Source organism: Mustela erminea, chromosome 3 (genome assembly GCF_009829155.1).
Source record: "Mustela erminea isolate mMusErm1 chromosome 3, mMusErm1.Pri, whole genome shotgun sequence".
Classification (NCBI taxonomy): domain Eukaryota; kingdom Metazoa; phylum Chordata; class Mammalia; order Carnivora; family Mustelidae; genus Mustela; species Mustela erminea.
Window position 1 is genome coordinate 14,570,284 of NC_045616.1, and position 23,065 is coordinate 14,593,348.

Here is a 23,065-nt window from a genome sequence, read left to right on the forward strand (position 1 = left end):
CTCATATGGTCAATTAATCTACCACAAGGAGGCAAGAATACACAACGGGGAAAAGACAGTCTCTTCAACAAATGCTGTTGAGAAAACTGGGCAGCAACATGGAAAAGAATGAAACTGGACCACTTTCATACACCACACATACAAAAAACTCAATATGGATTAAAGACCTAAATGAGACCCAAAACCATAAAAATCCTAAAAGAAAGCACAGATTGCAATCTCCTGGGACAATGGCCTTAGCAACGTGTTTCTGGCAAGGGAAACAAAAGTAAAAATAAACTATTGGGACAATATCAAACTTAAAAATTTTTGCATACTGAAGGAAACCATCAACAAAATGAAATGGTAACCTCCGGAATGGGAGAAGACATTTGTAAATGACATGTCTGATAAGGGGTTAGTATCCAAAATATACACAGAACTCCTACAATAAACCACAGCAATAAGTACTCTGATTAAAGATGGACAGAGGACCTGTATAGGCGTTTTCCTATGGAAGACATCCAGATGGCCAACAGACCTGTGAAAAGATGCTCGTCACTCACCAGCAGGGAAATGGAAATCAAAACCACAGTGAGGTGTCGGTGGACACTGGTGACAAACGCTAGTGTGGGAAAGACAGGAAATAACAAGTGCTGGTAGAAGACATGGTCTCAGTTTGCTGGCCTGGAGGCTGCATTAAGGATCAGTCACAGGTTTCTTCCGGCCTGACTCATGGATTCTTTGATAATAAAGTTCCCTCAGTCATTGTCTCTGGCTTATCTCCCCTCAACCCATGTGACCAGTTTATTGCTTCATTTATTAAACACAGTTCTTGTGCCTGTCTCATTGCACAGTTGGGGGGAATGTACATTGGTGCAGCCACTGTGGAAAATAGACTGGAGGTTCCTTAAAAAAAAAAAGTAAAAATAGAAATATTTTATGATCCAGTAATTTCACTGAAGCAAGTGAAAATATGAATTCAAAAAGATATGTGCACCCCTATATTTACTACAGCATTATTTCCAAAGGGCCAAGATATGGAAGCAGCCCAAGTGTCTATCGACAGATGAATGGATAAAGAAGATGTGGGGTATACACACAATGGAGTATTACTTAGCCACAGAAAAGAATGGGATCTTGCCATTGGCAATGACACCGATGGATCTAGAGGGTAACATGCTAAGTGAAATAAGTCACAAAGTGAAAGACAAAAACTATCTGATTTCACTTATATGTGAAATCCAGAACACAAAGCAAACCAGAAAAAGACTCAAGAATAGAGAGAACAAACTAGAGCGGCAGCAGATGGAAGAAATAGGTGAAGGGGATTAGGACGTAAAATTTCCACTTAAAAATTAAGTCAGTCACAGGAATGAAAAATATAGCATAGGTAATAAAGTCAACAATACTGTAATCACATTGTATGGTGACCGATGGTGCCTGCACTTATTGTGATGAGCTCTGTGTAACAGAACTGGATTCACTAATGTTGTACACCCGCAACTAATGCCAACTGTACTTCAATTTAAAAAAGAAAACAAGGACGGCGGGCCTGGGTGGCTCAGCTGGTTAAGCGTCTGCCTTCAGCTGGGGTCATGGTATCAGGGTCCTGGAATGGAGACCTGTATCGGGCTCCCTGCTTAGCGGGGAGTCTGCTTCTCCCTCTCCTGCTGCTTGTGCTTTCTCTAATAAACAAATAAAACCTTTAAAAAAAAAAAAAAAGAGAACAAAAATATGAACAGGCAAGAACAGGAAACACAGAAGGCTAACAAACATACGAAGGGATGTTGCTGACACTCACTAGGCCAACCAGTGCACATAAAACAAGCGCACTCAGAATACAGATGTCAGCAGACAGCACTGAAGGGGGCAGCGTGTGCTGGTGCAGCCCTCCCGGAAAGAGAAGTGGCTGGGCTTCCACAAATCAACGACACAAAAGGAGGGTCTGTCCAGCAGGTACTCCAGCTTCTGTCTGACAGAGAGACTCTCCTGAATCCCCGGGGAGGTGCGGGAGGATGTGTAAACCAGCCGCCACGGGGGTGTTTGTGCTGTGTGCTGGTGGAGTGGCAGGAACAGTGTCCCCCACAGGGGAGGGATGACCCCAAACCCCAGGACTAACCATTTTGAAGCCCAAACCAGGTACACCCCCGGCTATGCGGACCTCTGAGGGGGAAAAAAGAAAGAGAAGAGAGCCATGCACAAGACCAAGATGATACGCATTTTGGAATGACAAATATCCATACAAAAATAAACACTTTACAACATGGGCCCAGAGGAACAAGGATGGGAGCAGGCATGAGGAGAAAAAAAAAACAAGGGGTGTTTTATGACATTGGGCCCCACACTGAGGGGCACTCTTGAAGCCCCTGTGCCAAGAAAAGTCCTGTATGTAGCAAGGACTAGGCAGTCCAGGGCTGGGCACCGTCAGAGCAGGGGTGACAATCATGGCGAACAATAAGCAGAATTACTTGCCCAAGACTGGATTTGGAACCACACCAACCACACCAGGGCCCCGGGGGCTATGGCTGTAAAGAGCCGGAGTGCTGCTGTGGGGGCCGTGACCGAGGGGGCTGTGGGCACAGGAGCAGAGTGCAAGGGCAGGGGCCTGACCAGGTTAGGGAAGCCACCTGCTGCTTCTGCGCCCAGAAGGAAGTGAGAGAAACTGGCAAGTGAGCCCCGGAGGCCCCAGGCATCCTGCAGCAGAGGTCAGGGGTGCGGGAAAGCCCTCTGCGGGCTGCTGAGCAGCTGGCTGGCCACTGATGTGAGGGGGTGGGTGGGAGAGGCTGAGGCAGGCACGAGAACTGCGTTTAGTAAATGGGACAGTGAACTGTGGGCACTGACACACAGACCAAGGACAAACACACACACACACACAATGACCGAGGGGACCGCATTGTCAAATAAAATCAGTCAGGCCTGAAGAACATCTGCAACCTTTTGATCCTTAAGAAAATCTCCAGGTCAGCAAACTGACACCAGGAAGGAGCTGGCCACAACAGCCATGCTCCCACCAGGAAGTCCCCAACCCCAAGAGCCCGCTTCCCAAGGCCATGGGGACGGCAGACCTCTCAGGGACCATGGAAGTCCGCAGACAAGTTCTTCAATCCACAGAGGAAGGGTAGTCAGAGAGGCTAACGCCTCTGGCGCCTTGGCTAGCCTTCATGGCTCCTGCCCAGAGACGTAGTGAGTGCCATGGCCGGCTGGGGTCTGCCTTGCGTGTCCCTCGTTTCCCTTTGCAAACAGGCATTTGGCAATCCTGTTTTGTCTCCCCCATTTTATGCTGGGCGGGATGGGTTAACATGAAAGACAGTTGCTCTTGTGGTTTAAACAGGCCTTAGAGTGCTGCCCAGCACGCAGGGACTGCGGACAATGACAACTCCGGGACTGAACCGGACTTCTAGGAGATCGGTGGGGCTGATGGGGTAGCGACAACCCCGTCTATTAACCCATATGTTCCCCTTCGTTGGGCTGGCAGCCCAGAAACGCCAGCCCCAGGCTCCTCTCGCCGCCACACCTGGCCATGCCGCCTCACGTCGCCCTTTGCTGTGGAATCGAACGTAATGTGTTTAACTTCTCTCTCACTGTCTGGGAGGAAATCCTGCCTCTGGACTTTTGTTTTTCTCTCCCCTTCCACTGGCAAGAATGGCATTGATCAGAGTGGCCTGGGTCCCTGAGGGACCGTGGGGAGGAAAAGTGCTGGTCTGGAATGCTCTGTTTTAGGGTCGACTAAATTATTATGGCAGGATGGCTTCCCCTAACATGCATTAAGATTACGTTTACAGGGCACCTGGGTGGCTCAGTGGGTTAAGCCGCTGCCTTCGGCTCAGGTCATGATCTCAGGGATTGAGCTCCACATCAGGCTCTCTGCTCAGCAGGGAGCCTGCTTCCTCCTTTCTCTCTGCCTGCCTCTCTGCCTGTTTGTGATCTCTCTCTGTCAAATAAATAAATAAAATCTTAAAAAAAAAAAAAATTACGTTTATAGATGGACCCAAAGCAGAAGAAAACACGAACAAATTAAAAAAAAGAATGTGTTGGGAAGGAAAACAGTGAGGCTATTTTCCACTTTCTCCCTACACTTTAATTTCTAACTGCTGCTATTATGATAATGTCGGTTACACAACAGTTTAAAAACAGCCGGACAAAAGAACACGCGTGTCCGCCCTCACACCATTTCTCACACAGATGCATGACAGCTAAGGAAGAGGAAGTAGGATAGTCTGGGCATTAAAAACAGAAAACAGAATTTCAAAAGAAGAAAAGTTTTGAGAAGGTCTTGGGTGCTGCCATAGCTTCTTGGCAAGAAAGCTTTGCGATTTTTATTTTAAATATTTTTCTTCATGATGGAGACTGGGAGAGAGCGCACACAGGAGCAGGGGGAGGGGGAGAGGGAGAGGGAGAAGCAGACTCCCCACTGAGCAGAGAGCCCCGATGGGGAACTCGATCCCAGGACCCTGATTTGAGCTGAAGGCTGACACTTAAATAACTGAGCCACCCAGGTGCCCAAGGTATGTGACCTCAGATGTTAGCTTCAAACTGTGGCATGACCGTTTCTTTCTGGGCTAGCTCCCCTGGACCACTCCAACATGACAGGAGACACGGCAAGCTGTGCGGCTGGAGACTCGGCAAGATGAGTGTCACAGCAAAGTTTGAAAAGACAATACTAACTTATATCACTCCATACTCCATTTCTCCAACCCCTGGGGGCAGGGAGTTAGTCACTGAAGCAGAGGCGACAGACACTGGGGAGACAGCGAAGGGAACAATAAGTCGAGACTGGGTTTGGATTCAGAAGGCACAGTTGCGTTGTCAGCTCTACTTAGGGGCTGGGCCAGCCCCAGCATGTGATGCAGTCAGGGGGTTCTGCCTCGTTACTTACATTTCCCCCATGTTATACATTTTTCTCGTAGACTGCTGGGAGGCTCAAATAAAATAAGCACAGGAACGTGTGACAGGGCCTAGGGCCTAGGGTCTAGGCCTGCCTCATGTGAGTGCCTCACAGATGTGTCCTCTTTCTCCTGAAGGAAGAATGGGGACAGACTGAGAGGCAGCCTGCAACAAGCAGCAGGAAACCAGGCTGTGGGACACAAAGCTAACTCCCACCTGAACTTTGTGGAACATCTGTAAATTAATCGCTTTGACTTCTTCCAGCTGCTGGCGGAGGGCGACCAGGGTGTCCTGCTTCTCATGGGTGTCCTTTTCGAGCAGCTTCATGGCAATTTCCATTTCTGTCTTCATTCCAATCTGTAACTCCAGTTCTTTTTCTAGTTCCTTAAGAAGGTATTAATAAGGAAAGTATTACTGAAACAGCCGCAGAGATGTGTTTACCTGGGGCTGTATCCTGGGCAGTGCCAGAAATAAAAAACCGAAGTCAGAATAGGTTAGCAAGATTCAGCAGAGTTTGTCTGGAAAGGACTAGATTAAGTTTTTCCCTTTTTCTCATTGTATAATGAATACTGGCTCTGTGTGTCAGAAAGCTGGTAGGTGGCACTCAGCCTCACACTGCAGCAACCATGTTCTTTAAGCCTGAAGACCAGAACGCGGAGACTGAAAGAATGTCTGCTCAGCAATGTGACACTGCCATATGAGTTTTTGGAATGGGATGCTAGATTATGGCAACAGGGGTGTGACCATATTGAACCAGTTCCATCTTGGATAACTCAGGACACGTCTCCACATTGGTGCAAAGAAGCAAAGAAACAAAGCAGGCCCAAAAGCTGGGTCTAATAAAAAAAACACTGGCTGGGGTGCCTGGGTGCCTGGCTGGCACCCTCGACTCTTGATCTCAGGGTTTAAGTTCAAGCTCTACGATGGATGTAGAGCCTACTTAACACAAAAAAAACCCAAAACACGGTCACTGGCATGCAGACTGGGTAGAAAGAAAAAGACCAGAGGTTGTGGGTGAGGAAGTTGTACTGGCAAAGCAACCATGAATCTGATCTCATGGTGAACCCTGACAAAGGTTTATAGAGATGGAAAAAACTCAGGGCTTAGTAGTAACCCTTTAAAAAAAATTTTTTTTTAAAAAGATTTTATTTATCTGACAGGGTGAGAACACAAGCAGGGAGAGTATGAGAGGAAGAGGGAGAAGCAGGCTCCCAGCTGAGCAGGAAGACTGATGAGGGATTCCATCCCAGGACTCTGATATCATGACCTGAACTGAAGGCAAGCACTTAACAGTGAACCACCCAGATGCCCCCCAAAACGCATTTGTTTTTAAAAGTAGATCAGGGAACGTGTTTGAAACACACCAACAAAGAACCTGGCGGGCTACCAGGGAATACCTTCTCAACACACTCTGTCCTGCATACTCACCAAACGGACTTTCTTCTCTTCTTTTAGCTGCTTCCACACATCGCTATACATTTCATCCAGACCTTGCCGAGTTTGCTTGTAAGTTTCCAGCTCAACTTTCGTGTCTTGTTTTGTTATCTGTGGATAACAAAAGGAATGGTTTGTTTATGGAAGTGAGCTAACTACAAACTATTTTAAAATATACCACTGGGATGCCCAGCTGTCTCAGTCGTAGAGTGTTCATGACCCTTCATCTCAGGGTCATGAGTTCAAAGCCCCACCCTGGGCATGGAGCCTACTTAAACTAAGAGAAAAAAAAATATTTTCAATGTCACAATTTTTAAAGATGTAGGATAATTTCTATTTTTTAGGCATAATAGAAAAAGGTTAAAAGATATTCCAAAAATACCTTTGAGCTTGAAAGACGGAAGCAAGTCACCAGACTTTTGAAAGCTGGATTCGGAAAACAATTTCTATTTAATTTTCTTTAAAGCAGAGCTGTTGTTCTCAGTAGGAAAGGCCCCCATTCAGCGCAGACTTTCCTTACCCGGCACGTTCTTCAGCACCGGGGGATTTGGAGATGAACCAGATACGGTCTCTCCGTGCTCTCAGGTCATCAGGTAGGACAGCTGCCGGCCAGCAGCTCTGCAGCACAGGAAAGGGGTTCTCTATCGCAGGGAGGTGCAAGCATCTGCGGCGCCCGGGGTGGCATCCCACAGTGGCCCCGGTGACCCGCGATGGGGAGGGCGGATGCAGCGGCACCAAACGCCGCAGCTGTGCACTACGTGCGGCCTGCGTCACTGCCGCGCAGGGGGCTCGAGGTCCATCAGGGACGCATACGCGCGAGCGTGCCTGCGTGCGGCCTACGTGCGTGCGTGCGTGCGTCCTACGTGCGTGCGTGCGTGGTGCCCCCCCGCCGCCCCCGCAGTGAGGCCAGTGTCTCGTCTCACCTCCACGCTCTTCTCACTTCTTTCGCGAATTAACTCGTTTTGTTCTCTCAATTGTTGCTGCTCTTCTTGAAGCGAACAGATCCGGTCTGTCGCAGCTGAAAGCTGGTAAAGAAAGATGTTTATGTTTCTCGACATCAGCACTACTCTTACCGCTCAAATTTAAAAGCTGACGTCCGGCACCTTCGCCGGTGACGATGGATTTCCACGTATCTGATACCTTGTTTCTCGTTTCAGTTCTGGGTTTTGAATAGGTAACGCACGGACATAGTTTTGAAAACACGAGAGCAAACTAGTTCAAGGCAAACATTCGCGGACACAAACTGACAGACGCTTGAATGTCCAACCCTGGAGAAGTGGTTTAAGGAATGGCAGTGGGGGCATCAGACGAACACGTAGTTCCTAGAATGTCTGCAGAAGCTTTTAACGACCAGAGAACATACTTAGGGAAGAACAGCGGGAGGGGAAAAACGTGGGTTATGGAGGGTGTTCTCACCTCTAATTAAAAAAAAAAAAAAAAAAAAAATCCCCTAGGTGAAAAACGCCTAGGAAAATTTGGGGCCTACATAAACACCAATGATGAAAGTGGTCACAGTAGCTCTCACTTAGCAAAGGGATTGTGGGCTTTTGTTCTGATTCTTGGTTCTTTTCAGTTTTGCCAGCCATTAAGCAAAAGGATATTTGATCCCCGAAGGGAGAGTGAAAGCCTTCTGGGGGAGGAATCAGAAGACAGGCCCTGGAGAGCCTCTTCCTGTCCTTGAGTTCGTTCCCATAGTTTAGGGCAAAGTGTATTGGAACAGGATGCCTAGGGAGAGGCAGGCAGAGGCGTGAGCACACCCACCAACCTCTCCTTATCCAGCCTCCCAACACAGCCTGGCGAGAGAAGGGCAGGCTGGGGAAGGGGAAAGAAGAGGGACACTTGGCGGTGCTCTTGGCATCACTCACCAAAGTGGGGGAGGGCCTGAAGCACCCAACTCCTTGCTCACCTTCCTCAAAAGCATCTAAGTCAAAGAGGTCTAGGAACCCATGACTGGGGCTTCTAACCATGAACTGCTGCACCCAAATAAGGAACTTCATGGCTCTAGGATGTGCTAGTTGCTACAAGGGGAAGAAGCAGGCAGATGCTAATTCCCATCCGCTCTCTGAAGACGGAGAGCACACCCTGAAGAGGGACTTTTCTCTAAAGCAGGTTTTCTATTAAAACGGTTGGCCTTTGAAGAAAAAAATAACCCAGTTGTTTAGTTTCAAAAGCTAAAATTAGACCTTCACTGAAAGTATGCCACCTAGCCAGGGAGAGCAAAGAATCAATCTGTTTGATCTAAAATCAACTGATGTCTCCACACGCCAAGTGTTGTATTAGGCAAATTTACAGAATACTAATCTAATTTCTACAGCACTGTGAGGTATGGGTTATCATCCAATCTGGAGATGAGAACTGTTGAGTCCAAAGACCTGCCTACCTAAACTGAGGCCCAGAGGCCCACCCACCCCAGGGAAACGTGGGTCCTCTAATTCTAAGTGTGGTGAAGCTGCTCCCGGGAAGCCCATCTATGAAGGTCACCTCTGAATTTCCTTCTCTCACACAAATCTGACCTCCTCTCCTTAAAGCTTTTCCGGGCTGGCCCCGTGGGAGAGAGCAGTCAGTTTAAAGTGAGACTTAAACTGGGCCCTCCATACAAAAGCATGCTCTGTCTCTCTTTTGGCCGTAACCTGCCTCCACACCGAGGTGGGGGGGGGTCACGCCTTGGCCCCTATCACAGCCCTCTTCCTCCCCAGGGAGACCTGGTGGGGAGGCCCGAGCAGCCAGGGACCGCTACCTGTGGAAAGCCTCAGAAAGGCTGAGCAACCCCCCTCCTGCTAACAGGAGACAAGATGTGTCCACCAAGGAGACTGCCGGGCAGCTGGCAGCAAGCTTTCTTCCTCGGCCTCAGCCCTCCTTCTTCCTGTCCTTTCATTCTCTCTCTTCCTAGTGAGAAAGCAGAGAAAGACCACACTGTGGGGAGACTGGTTCCATACTCCTGAGAGGCCGAAACACAGAAGGGGTGGGCGAGGGTTACTTTTACCTCATAACGGTCTGTGCCTTCTGGGCAGCAGGGGGACAGACTACATTAGAGGAAGGTGGGTAAAGAGGAAGAGAAAAGCATCTTCACCTTAGGAGCTGGGCTTTCCCAAGGAGGCCTGGTCTTCCCCGGGTGCACTGTGCAGTGGTGAAACCTAAGTCACTTAGAACTGGCTCATGATTGGCTGCCTTGGCTATGGGAAGCGCCGGCAGGGCTGAACACAGACATTCTGAGGATGCAGAACTCTGAGAACACTGACCCCCCGTGCAGCTCAACCCGAGCTTAGCAATCCCATTCTGACCAGCGAGAAGCTCTGGTCAGATACACCAACCATACCATCTCTGCACCTCGGGCCACTCTGTTCTAAGAACTTCAGAAAGTTACAAACCTCTTCTTGAAGTTTTGAATTCGTCTTTTCCAAGCCATCTATCTTGCTTTGAAGATCCCCAACTGTGCAGCTAGAGAAAACAACACATTAAGTAACAGTGAGCTTATAAAGGTTGTCTCCCCAGCCTGTGAACAATAACAGATTCCTAGGTTTCCTGTGCAGTGGATGGAAAGCCGAGGGTCTCCAATGAACTGAGACAAGAATTCTAAATATGTATGTATGTGTGTGTGTGTATACATTTACTGAAAAGGCTTCAATGTCTTTCCCCCAAAATATGCTATCCATTTCTTTTTTAGCCAGTTGGAAAGGAAACAGTTTTTTTTTTCCCTAACAGGATAGATGGGAACCAAAATGTGCCAGTGGTCATTTATCTAGATCATTATCTGTAACAAGATATTGGTACTCTGGGGTTATAGGATCAAATGAGGTTTTTAAATTGTTTTTATACTTTGCTTCATTTTTCAAATGCTCTAAGTAATCTGTACTACCTTCCTACTGAAAACCATGTCAAACTGATGTAAATTTGATAAACAATAAAAACAATGGCAACAATAACAAGCATAGTAACTTCCTCTCTGGACCATGTGCCAGGCCCTGTTTGTTTTAAGCATTTCAGTGCATCAACTCATGTGACCCTCCCCATAATTCTGTGAGTAACTCTCACTGTTACCTGTTTCATAGCTGATGAAACCATAACTTTACATTGGAAAACTCACTCATGTTCATTCCCCACTGGTGGGGCAGCGGGATCTGAACCTAGGTGGTCTCGTTCCAGGCCCTGCTGCCCCTAACTGGTGCCTTTTGCCACTGAGGCAAGGACAAAGAAACAAACCCCCGGAGACTTGTGAACCAAGGTTCAAGGATTGCTAGGGGTGGATGGGTGGGGAATGGCAGCACGGTGAGAAAATTATACAATGACACAAAGCAGAAAAAGGGAACACAAAAGATATGGAGGTAATTACAAGGTTTTTGTTTTTGTTTTAAGTGGGTGCCACACCCAGGGTGAAACCCAGTGTGGGGCTTGAAGTCAGGACTTGAGATTGAGACTTGATCCAAGATAGGCATCAGATGCTTAACCAACTGAGCCACACAGGCTCCTTGAGAACTACAAATTTTGAAAGTATACCACTTTCAGTTCTATTCCAACTATCTAACTTAGAAAATGTCACTAAAATTTATACATTTCTTAGAAAATATAGATGACCAAAAGAGAGAGATCCTCAGAAGGAAAAAATCTAAACAACTTAGGAAAAATTGAAAAGCTGAAAAGCAAAGTACTGCCTCAACAAAGGCTTTGAGCTTCACATTTTCTTTCCTTTTTTTTTAGTAATTCCTACGCCCAACAAAGAGCTTGAACTCAAAACCCTGGGATCGAGAGTCCCATCTTCCACCGACTGAGCCAGCTAGGCATCCCAAGCTTCATGTTTTCAAGGAGCAAAGAATGCTCATGAACCAGAACTAATTCATTTTCTGAAGCTGCTTAACCCTGACACCACAATGGAGAGGAATAAACCGGAGAACAATTAGATCAGTTTACATATTAAAAAATGATTATTAAGTCTATAATTCAGGGTGCGCTTGGGTGGCTCATATGGTTAAATGTCTACCTCCAGCTCAGGTCAGGGCCCCAGGGTCCTGGGATCAAGTCCTGCTCAGCCAGGTGTCCATTTCTCCCTCTCCCTTTGCCCTTCCCCCTGCTCATGCTCTCTCTCAAATGAAAAAAATCTTTAAAAAGTAAAACAAAATACAACTACAATCAAGTAGGGTTTATCCCTGTGATATAGAAATGGCTCAATATGAAGATTTCTACTAATAAATACATCCCATCAACAGGTTAAGGGATAAAAGTCATGATTGCCTCAATGAAGCAGAGGGCACTCGATAAAATCTGACACCTGTTCCTTATAAAAATGCTCAATAAATAAGAATCTATCAAGAATGTCTCACAACAGCAGCCAACATCACACCTAAGGAGAACCTGGAGCAGTCTCCCCGTATGGCAACACTGTGCCAGCTCCTTCAGCTGTCTCACTGGCGCTTGGGGCCAGAGGGGCCACTCCTGTGAAGCGGGGCCAACATGTACCACACACCCTCAGAGGGGATTCAGAGACACAGAGAACAACAGGTCTCCCAAACCCCTGAATGAGAATCTGCCCGATCCCCACCACCACCACCGCCATTGGCTAGTGCTTCAGGAAACACAGCAGCAGCTTTCCAATTAAAATGAAAAAAAATCAAAGTACAAGACGCCTGCTTTTTGCTACCAAATTATCATCAAAAGTCTAGCCCTGAAGGTTTTTTCAACCCTTTTATCCTGCCCTGGCACCCCAGAGGGATGTGTGTTGACTGCCAGCTGGAACAGGGCTTCCCGTGGCTGTGACTTCCAACCAGGTGGCTGAGGGGTGAGGGGTTGAGATTCAAGGTATAATTTGGTTGCTTTCTACATTGTCTAACCACATAAAACAAAGAACCCAAGAATTCCCAAAGCTCCTTATCGAGAAATACTTCCCCACTCTGCGTACAGAGTGTGATAACCTTCTTTCTTGGTTTGGCAAAAGCATCAGTAATGAATATATGGCAGTTGAGAAATGTTCCATGAAACAATTATTGTGTATTGAGACCGAACTGTAACACTGGAGAAAGGAGTGAGTCCTACCTTAAGTGCCGGTTAAGTTCTTCCACGTAATTTTTTTGATCAAGGACATCAGTAATTCTTTCATGCCTTTTAAAAAGAGCATAAAAAGAGAGACATTCCTTTTATTTGTGGCTAATACTTTGTAACCATCCCCCAACACGCTGATCACCTTGAAGGAGTACCAAAGTCATCAGGAAACCTAGGGACAGTCAGACCTCCATAATAACGTCTGCCTGCTCCCAATCCCGGAATAAATAGAGAGCAAAGCTGGCCAAGGGTTGGGGTGTGGCAGGGACAGCAGCCAGGGTCTTGGGAGATGCACAAACATGAGCAGACCTCTGGCAGACCCCCTCCTTCTCTGGCAGGCTGGGCACCTGGGAAAAGGAGAGAAAGTCATCTGGCACAAGGTGCCCTCCCTCGAGGTGGCCGATGAAGCGGCCCGTCATGCTGAAGGGAAAGTGGGTGGCTCAAGAAAGCACACCAGAGCCCTTTTAACACATAAAGCTGACCAGTCTGGCTTAAAAATAAACAAACAAAAAACCCCCCAAACTTCTACATTTTGAAGTTACACTTTCCTCCAAACCCCAGCTTCTTTACATATATATGTATGTTCACACAGGTGCATGTCACAGGTGCTGGATTGTTCAGAATGGTCAGTTGTTTCTTTTACCTGTTCTGCCCTTCACATAGGTGTGCAGGTAACCCACGTGAATAGTCTGCTGAGCCTATATACATATGGTCCTAATATCCCTGTGTGTCATACACATAGGTACCTACGTATAGTTAGGGTATGTAACTGAAACATAAAAATATATTAGGGATTTCTTAGGTTTGTCTACAAACATGATATACGGTTGACCCTTGAATAATGCAAAGGTTAGGGCCCTAACCCTTATATGCAGTTGAAAAACTGCACGTTAACTTCTGACTCCTTAGAAACTTTACTAATAGCCTACTATTGACTGGAAGCCTTACCAATTAGGTAATCAACACGTATTTCGAGTGTTATATATATTATATACTTTAGTCTTACAAAGAAATAAGTTAAAGAAAATCATAAGGTTGGGGGGACCTGGATGGCACAGCTGGTTAAGCAGCCGATTCTTGGTTTAGGCTCAGGTCTGATCTCAAGTTTGAGAGACCGAGCCCCACGCCAGGCTCCGTGCTCCATGCAGAGTCTGCTTGAGATTCTCTCTCTCTCCCTCTCCTTCTGCCCCTCCTCCCCTTCTCTAAAATAAGTAAATAAATCTTAAAAAAAAAAAAAAGACAGAGAGAAAATCAGAAGGAAAACACATTTAAAGTACTGTATTGTATTTATTGCAAAAAAAAATCTGTATAAGTAGACTTATGCAGTTTGAACCCGTGTTGTTCAGGGGTCAACTGTATACACCTGTCAGTATCATACTTTTCTCACTCAGGAATACCTTGTGGAAATCCCTTGAAGTCTACTATATCCAGTAGGTGAAATTTGTTCTGTCTGCATAATATATCACAGAGTGGAATATTTTGAATGTTCCATAATTTATTCAATTATCCCCTTACTGATTAATCAGTTTATTTCCATTTCTTTACATTAATATATAGGTATATATAAATTTTATTTTAAAGTAATTTTATACCCAACCTGGGGCTCAAACTTGCAACCCTGAGACCGAGTTGCATGCTCTACTGACTGAGCCAGCCAGATGCCCCAAGAATCTATTTTTGTTTAAGTCTCAACTGGGTGAATCCATGTACCCCTGAAACATTAATGGGGTTCCCACTGACAGATATGGTGTGCTGCTAGGGCACACGACCGTGAGAACCCTTCTCAGAACACATTTGAAAGATACGTGGTAAAATATTCAAACACAACCCAAAGGCTTACAGAGAAACTACCCCCCATGCCTGCCTCCCAGTCTCTTCCCCGCCAGGCAGCCCATGTTAGCCGGTCCATATGCTACTCTAGAAGAGTCCATGTGCGGGGAAGTACAGCATGTAAATATGGATGTATATTCTTTATCATAACTCAAATGGCAGCATTTTATACACAGTGTTTGCTTTGTTTACTTCTCTTCTGTCCCAGAAAACCTCCTTTAAAAGAATGTTCTTGTTAACCAGCATGAAGGAGAGCTATGGGTGGCATGAGGAGACATCTGAGACACCAGGATCAAAGAACAAGTCCCAAGGGAACTTATGTCTATATAATAGTACTGTCCCACTTATATTCAAACAAACCATAAGGCAAGTTATACAACCAACAGATATGTCTGCAGCGTTTGGAAAAGCCGTCGGAGGAGACCTGAGCAGGGTCTCTCCACTGAGGGAGGGGCAGGCAGGGCAGTGAAGGGGGGATGTGAATGGGCACATTTCACTTGTCTTCTCTATTGTGCAGAGCTCAGTTCCTTGCACGAGGGAATATTACTGTATTACTTCTGTAACTAAGACACCCGATGAGAATGAAAATGGCACACAAAGCCAACGCCAATGTAGCCTTGTCTGCAGAATTTCACGAAACCATGAAGAGCAGCAGCACACAGGGCGGTACTTACTCTTTGCCACCATCAAGCTCCTGCACATCCTTAAGGTAGAGGGAAAAATCAATCACGCCAACCTGAATGACATGAAAAGTACAAGTTTAAATAAGAGAGACTTGTCACATTCTCCACAAACCTTTTATCTTTAAAATTCAGGGTATTTACGTTCCTGTCTCTTTCCTACAAACATCTAGTTGGCCTAACCTGCTCTATAAAAGCAATCGATGGAACCCACAAACCAAGAGAAAAATAACCCTACCCCCTTCTAGCATAAAAACATATTAAAAAACCAGAATTTGGGGGAGGGGAGTGCATCAGTGTGGCTCAGTCGGTTAGGCAACCGACTCTTGATTTTGGCTCAGGTCATGATCTCAGGGCGGGATTGAGCCCTGCACTAGGCTCCATGCTCAGCAGGGAGTCTGCTTGAGAGTCTCTCTCTCTCTCTCTGCCCCTCCTGCTCTCTAAACAAATAAACACATTTTTATTTATTTATTTATTTGACAGACAGAGATCACAGGTAGGCAGAGAGGTAGGCAGAGAAAGGAGAAGCAGGCTCCCCGCTGAGCTGAGAGCCTGATGTGGGGCTCGATCCCAGGACCCTGAGACCATGACCTGAGCAGAAGGCAGAGGCTTTACCCACTGAGCCACCTAGGAGCCCCAATAAATACATTTTTTAAAAAATCAGAATTTAAGGGAATTTTCTGAAGTTTTCCTCCCTTGTCAACGTTAGTTTTTTGTATTTATTCGACAATCAAGTTGCTAACAAAGATCAATAACAATAACAACAAAAAAGAGGCCTGGGTTGCTAGACCAAAGTGGTAGGTAACCTTAATTGATATCCTGCCTCCTTCCATCCCTAAATTGTGGGTGAAATGGTCCTATTTCATTTTCCAGGGGACATTCTCTGCTGCTGTGGAGAACAAGGGAGGAACCAAACCCCTCCATCTGGATGCTAAGGGCTTTGTCCAGAAATAAAGCACTTGGAGAGAATGAGAGCCTGGTCTGCCACTGTCCACTCCAGTGTGAGTAAATGAAACCACTCTTATTTGAAAAATGGGAAAACTGGGTCCATCAGTAGCTACTTTTCATTCATGTAAGAGCCCTACCACAGATCCTTACACAACCGTAAAAAAGAACGCCATGGAGGGATGTATAGTGACATGAAGAATGCTTCAGGAGAAAATGTTAAGTCCTAGAGTGATAGGTACAGCATTAACTCTTTATAGTAACACCATTTTTTATTTTAATTTTTAAAGAAGATTTTATTTATTTGAGAGAGAGCATAAGGACGAATGGGGGAAAGGCAGAGAGAGGGAGAAGCAGACTCCCTGCTGAGCAAGGAGCCTGATGGAATGTGGGGCTTGATCTTAGGATCCTGGGATCATGACCTGAGCTGAAGGCAGACGCTTAACCGACTGAGCCACCCAGGTGCGCCATAACACCATTAAAAAAAAAAAAAAAAAGATTTATTTAGTTAAGAGAGAGAACACGTGCGCATGGGAGAGAATCTCAAGCAGACTCCGTGCTGAGCACGAAGCCCAAGTAGGGCTTGATTCCACGACCCTGAGATCATGACCTGAGCTGAAACCAGGAGTCAGATGTTCAACCGACTCAGCCACCCAGGCATCCCTATAGTAATACCATTTATGTTAAAGCTAGAGCTACGTGGGAGGGCTTCTATAACTTCTCTGTCGTACCTCCTACCAATCTATATTTCCGATGCTTGAACCTGGGCAGCCTCAGTGTCTGTCTTCAGTCAAAAGTGTCAGAAACGTGGCCATGATTTCTGCAGCCACATTAATGAAGGCAACACAAGCTTCTTCCTGGCTCTCCCTATAGGGGTATATACCTCTGAGCTTCCACAGAGGAATTCTGACCACCCTGGAGACCAAGTGGAGAAGACCATATGAGGACAGAGGTGCCTGAGAGGGCTCTGCTGTTCCAGTCCCAGCTCACTGAGTCCCTTCTCAGCCCAGAAGACAGAAAAGCAAGACAGGAAGCCTCAGTGGTTGCTGCCCTGTCACAAACCCGACTGCAATCACAGAGCCCTCAGTCAAGAAGTGCCTGCCTCTTTCAGCCCAGTCAACTCCCAGCCAGAGATACAGTGATGACTGCTGGTTACCGGGCTGGGGATTCCTTACCCAGAAATAGGAGCAAGAAATGATTCACTTTGAAACAAAACCTATGTAAACATAAATGCAGAGAAAAAAGGAGAACTGGTTCTAGAAAGACTTTCCCTTCGGTTTTTACCGTTCTCTGTGGGGATGAGTGAGATTGACAGGGGAAGGGAGAAAGGAGTTTGAATTTTACTTTTCATTTGATATGCTTCTATATAAACTTTTTTCAACAAGCGCACATTTCTTTTGCAATAAAATTAATAATAAAAAGAAATAAAGGCCACCTAGCTGGCTCAGTGGGCGGAGCAAACAACTCTTGATCTTGGGTTGTGAGTTCAAACCCCATACTGGGTGTAGAGATTACTCAAAAATAAAATTAAAAAAAAACTAAATAAGGGGCGCCTGGGTGGCTCAGTGGGTTAAGCCTCTGCCTTCCGCTCAGGTTGTAGTCTCAAGAGTCCTGGGATCGAGCCCCGCATCAGGCTCTCTGCTCAGCAGGGAGCCTGCTTCCTCCTCTCTCTCTGCCTGCCTCTCTGCCTGCTTGTGATCTCTCTCTGTCAAATAAATAAATAAAAATCTTTAAAACAACAACAACAACAAAAAAAAAACCCTAAATAATAAAATTAAATAAAAAAGAAATACATTTTCAACTGCAAAAAAGCACACACACCCAACAATAGAAAGAAAGAGAGGGATGCTAGGGTGTCTCAGTCGGTTAAAATCTAACTTTGGTTCAGGTCATGATTCCAGGGTCCTGGGATCGAGTCCCGCATCAGGATCCTTGCTCAGCGGGGAGTCTGCTTCTCCCTCTCCCCTTAATCCTCCCCGCTGCTCATGTTCTCTCTCTCTGTCAAATAAATAAAAGCTTAAAAAAGAAAAAAGAAAGAAAGAAGGAAAGGAGAGAGAGTTAACACTCAAATAGACATTAATGGATCAAAAAGCAAATAAAGCCCTTCTCCCAAAGCAAAAGTGATCAATAAAAGCAAGGGCTGATTCTTCAAACTCAACACAACAGACAAATCTCTATCAAGTATGATTGGTATTTACTGGCAAGTACACAATATTGCAAATGAGAAAGTGAGATTTTAAGACGCTATAAAGGAATACTCTCATATAACTAATAGATCTGAATGAAATAAATGACTTTTGGAAAAATATGTGACTAAAGAATCATTCCAAGCCATAGGAAACCAGTACACATACCAAGAGCTAAGTAAAAAATTAAAGTGGTCAAAGAACTATGACCAGGGCGCCTGGGTGGCTCAGTGGGTTAAAGCCTCTGCCTTCTGCTCAGGTTGTGATCTCGGAGTCCTGGGATCGAGTCCCGCATCGGGCTCTCTGCTTGGCAGGGAGCCTGCTTCCTCCTCTCTGCCTGCTTCTCTGCCTACTTGTGATCTCCGTCTGTCAAATAAATAAATAAAATCTTTAAAAAAACAAAAAAAAACCCAAAAAACTATGACCAAAAGAAAAGCATAAAGCTGAAGAGGTCATACCAGGAAGAAACCTTCAAAAAAAAAAAAAAAAAAAAATTCCTGCTCTAATAAAGTTACAGAAAACAAGAAAAGAACATTAGCCGCCTTATTTTATGAGATTAACACAATTCTGACACCGTGAAGGGACAAAGACCTGTGAAATCTAGGCGTATGCTAGAAGAATAATGCGCGATGGCCACTTTGGGTTTATTTTAGGAATGCAGAGATAATATCACAACAGGTAATATCACAAACCTATGTATGAATTCCATTATATTTATGGGATAAAAGATAAGATGTTTCAAAAGACGCCCAAAAAAGGGTATGTGATGGCACTGCATGCTCATTTTTAATAAAAACAGGAAATAAATTAGACTGGAACAGTACTTTCTAAACATAAGAGGATCCCTCAGACACCAGCAGCAAGCCTTCACACCTCCTGGTGGCATATGAGAGGCACTGAGCTGAAGAACAGAGCACGGAAATGTACAGAAGCCTCGAGTCACTACACTGTCCACCTGAAACTAATATAATGCTACATGTCTACTAGAATTAAAAAAAAAAAAAAACTCTACCCTGAGCACAGACACACATATGGAAATTCTTTTTTTTAAGACTTTATTTATTTCACAGAGATCACAAGTAGGCAGAGAGGCAGGCGGAGCGGGGGGGGACGCGGGGGGAGCAGGCTCCCTGCCAAACAGAGAGCCCGATGTGGGGCTCGATCCCAGGATGCCGGGATCATGACCTGAGCCGAAGGCAGAGGCTTTAACCCACTGAGCCACCCAGGTGCCCTAACATATGGAAATTCTATTTAAAACTAAAAAATGAGGAGTGCCTCGGTGGCTCAGTGGGTTAAAGCCTCTGCCTTCGGCTCAGGTCATGATCCCAGGATCCTGGGATCGAGCCCTGCACTGGGCTCTCTGCTCAGCGGGGAGCCTGCTCCCCCGCTCTCTCTGCCTACTTGTGATCTAATAAATAAATAAAATCTTAAAAAAAAAAAAAAACTAAACTAAAAAATGAATGAAACAGCTGACAACTGTCATTTCAGAGGACTTTTCCTAGGTTTCCTCAGACTGTCTCTTAAATGATGGTAATTAACAATAAATAACACTACAGGGAAGGGTAGGTGGTTCGGTCAAGTGTCTGCCTTCAGCTCAAGTTCTGACGTCAGGGTCCTGGGATCCAGCCCCGAGTCAGGCTCCCTGCTCAGTGGGGCATCCTCTCCCTCTGCCCTCCCCCTCCCCCTGTGCTTGTGTTTACTCCCTCTGTCAAATAAATAAATAAAATCTTAAACACAAAAAAGGACTGTTACTGACATAAGATAAAGAGATTCAGAGACTAGGCCTTTGAATTTAGAAATAAACCTCAGTGGATTAGGGATAGTTCACACATAATAAAGGTGAAATCTCAGATTAGTAGAAAAATGTACTTGATACATGATACTGAGAAAACTGGTTTAGTGTTTGTAAATGAAACCCAGACTCCCATTTCACACTATGTCAAAATAAATGACAGGCATTACTTAAATGTAAAAAATACAGTTGATTTTAAAAAGTAGGTTAATTTTTAGATGGGGAAGGACTTTCTAAGCACAGTACCTTAGAAGGGATAAAGAAAAAGCCCATTAGGGGCACCTGGGTGGCTCAGTTGGTTGAGCGACTGCCTTTGGCTCAGGTCACGATCCCAGACTTCCAGGGTCAAGTCCCGCATCGGGCTCCCAGCTACTTGGGGAGTCTGCTTCTCCCTCTCACTTTCTCCTCTCTCATGCTCTCTCGCTCTCATTCTCTCTCAAATAAATAAATAAAATCTTTGAAAAAAAAAAAAGAAAGAAAGAAAGAAAGAAAGAAAGAAAGAAGAAAAAGTCCATTAAATGTGACTGCTGGCCCAGTCAGTAGAGCATGTAACTCTTGATCTCAGGGCTCTGAGTTCCAGCCCCATGGTTGGAGCAGAGATTATGTAAAAACAATCTTTGGGGAAAAGAAATAAATTTGACTGCAAAAAAGCCCTTTCTTTCCTTGCAGGGAAAACAGCTGGAAGAAATCAGAAAAAAAATTGAACCAAAATTCTGACAGTTAATATCATTAATCTATAATAAAGTAGAATCTATAATAAATTATATTCTTTATTAATCTATAATAAAGTAGAAAAAATGGAAGACTCAGAAAAATGGGAGGAACAGGAAGGGGGAGTCACAAAAATGGAACCACCAATGGCAAATAAAACATGCAAAAAATACTTGACCTCCAGAGTTTTCAAAAAGTAAATCTGGTGGGGCACCTGGCTAAATCAGATGGTAGAGCATGTGACTCTTGATCCTAAGATCTTGAGTTAAAGCCCCATGTTGGGCATGAAGCCTACTTTAAAAAATAAATAGGGGCGCCTAGGTGGCTCAATTAGTTAAGTGACTTTTTAAAATTAAATAAAAAAAAATATTTTATTTGAGAGAGAGCACACATGTATGTACTCACATGAACAGAGGGAATGGTAGAGAGAGAAGGGGAAAAGCAGACTCCTCATTGAATGGAGAGTCCAACACAGGGCTTGATCCCAGGACCCTGAGATCATGACTGAAGGCAGATGCTTAACTGACACCCTTCAACTGACTCTTGATTTCGGCTCAAGTCACGATCTCAGGGTTGTGAGGTCCAGCCCCACGTGGGGCTCCACGCTCAGTGGGGAGTCTACTTGAGATTCTCTCCCTCTCCTCCAATGCATGCACACTCTCTCTTTCTAAGATGAATCTTCAAACAAAAAACAAAACAAAACAAACCACCAAAACTAAACATGCTTTAAAAATATGAAAATTTGAGAGAAGCTGTTTTGGTCTGTGAGGTTGAAAAAGATCAAGGTGCTCATCATAACATCGTCACACTGATGTAGGATGTTTACTTTAACACAGAAATTCCATAATTTATCCTAAGGAAATTAATGGACAACAGTGCAAAGAGGCATGAGGATGTTTATAGTACTGTTGTAATACGGAATCAACCTCCGTTAATACAGCCCTGGTTAAATAAATGATGGTACGCTCATCAAATGAATCCAGGCATACATTGTTTTATTACCTTTTGCTTTACTGCACTTCCTAGACACTGCATGTTTACAAGGGGTAGGTCTGTGGCAGCCATGTGTTGAATAGCACCGTTTTCCGAACAGCATTTTCTCCCCTCTGTGTCACATTTTGGTCATCACCAAAAGTTTGGATTTCAAACTTTTCCTGTTACTACATTTGTTATGATGATCTGTGATCATTCATTAGGACTTTCACTGGAAGCTCAGATGATGGTTAGAATTTTTTTAGCAAGAAAGTAATTTAAAATTAAGATATGGGGCACCTGGATGGCTCAGTCAGTTAAGTGTCTGTCTTCAGCTCAGGTCATGATCCCGGGTCCTGGTATTGAGCCCTGCTTTGGGCTCCCTGCTCTGCAGGGATTCTGCTTCTTCCTCTTCCTCTGACCTTCTACCCTGCTTGTACTCCCTCAAATAAATAAATAGAATCTTTAAAAAACACTTTACATTGACTTTTTGTTTAATTTACTTAGCTTAATTTATTTTTATTATTTATTTAAACATTGATTTTTTTAAAAGATATGATGCTATCCCACACTTGATAGGCTACAGTATGGTGTAAACATAACTTTTATATGCACTGGGAAACCAAAGGAGATCATGACTCACTCTACTGAGATATGTGATTAATTGCAGTGGTCTGAAACGCAAGCCACACACAGTCTCTCTAAAGTATGCTTCTACTGTGTAGCCATTTAAATAGCACATATCTCGGGACGCCTGGGTGGCTCAGTTGGTTAAGCGGCTGCCTTTGGCTCAGGTCATGATCCCAGCGTTCTGGGATCGAGTCCCACATCGGGCTCCTTGCTCGGCAGGGAGCCTGCTTCTCCCTCTGCCTCTAGCCTGCCACTCTGTCTGCCTGTGCTTGCACTCTGTATCTCTCTCTCTAACAAATAAATAAAATCTTAAAAAAAAAAAAAAAAGTTTAAATAGCACATATCTCTCCTGACATTGAGAGCCACGTGGGACACAGTGTCAAATAAAAAATTACAAAATGGGTGTGCCTGGAATAATCATATTTTTTGGTTGAAAGAAAGAAAGAAAGATCCAAATACCTCTAAAACCCCCCCCCACACACACACCTTTATTCATGTGTTGAAAGGATAGGTATCAAAATGTAACATTAAATCATTCAGCTGTCTCTTGAGGACTAGGATTCTGAGCCGCTGGTTCTTTTCAAAAACACTTCTCTGTATTTTTTGAAACATTTCAACATGCAAAAACAAAACCATTGGGGGAAAAATAGGAAGGAGTGGCTTGGGTACAGAGGGATTAGGGGAAGCTTTAGATTCTACGGATCTGAATTTTAACTTGCGGCAGGAAGAAGGCCGGGCAGTGGCCCAGCCATAGCTACATGTGTCTCCCCCACCACTCACTCACTGTCCCTGCCGCTAGGAGTTTAGGCCTCAGTCCTGGTCACCCACTCCTGGGCAGGTAGAAAGGAGAGCGGTCCTGCTCTGCTCCTTGCTGCCTGCTTTCATTTCATGCCCCCTGCACCTACTCCCTTCCCCAGCCTCTCCCAACTCTATCCTCTGGTCCACACCCAACCTTGGGGACTTGTCTGCTCCATGTTTTTGATGTCTCC

General features: G+C 45.0%; 1 protein-coding gene across 3 annotated transcripts in view; it reads right to left on the reverse strand.

Annotated features, from left to right (window-relative positions):
* RUFY1 (RUN and FYVE domain containing 1) overlaps positions 1 to 23,065 on the reverse strand; it is a 66,233-nt gene that overhangs the window by 24,954 nt on the left and 18,214 nt on the right. For 2 of the 3 annotated variants that reach the window (XM_032335308.1, XM_032335307.1), the window contains exons 6-11: positions 14,835 to 14,896; positions 12,325 to 12,390; positions 9,669 to 9,738; positions 7,224 to 7,325; positions 6,295 to 6,411; positions 5,083 to 5,250 (exon numbers count right to left, since the gene is read on the reverse strand). In XM_032335308.1, the coding sequence (XP_032191199.1) occupies positions 5,083 to 5,250; positions 6,295 to 6,411; positions 7,224 to 7,325; positions 9,669 to 9,738; positions 12,325 to 12,390; positions 14,835 to 14,896 (585 nt within the window). Of the gene's footprint in view, positions 1 to 4,436; positions 4,998 to 5,082; positions 5,251 to 6,294; positions 6,412 to 7,223; positions 7,326 to 9,668; positions 9,739 to 12,324; positions 12,391 to 14,834; positions 14,897 to 23,065 lie in introns of those variants that run through there. The other variant, XM_032335310.1, reaches the window with a different exon arrangement.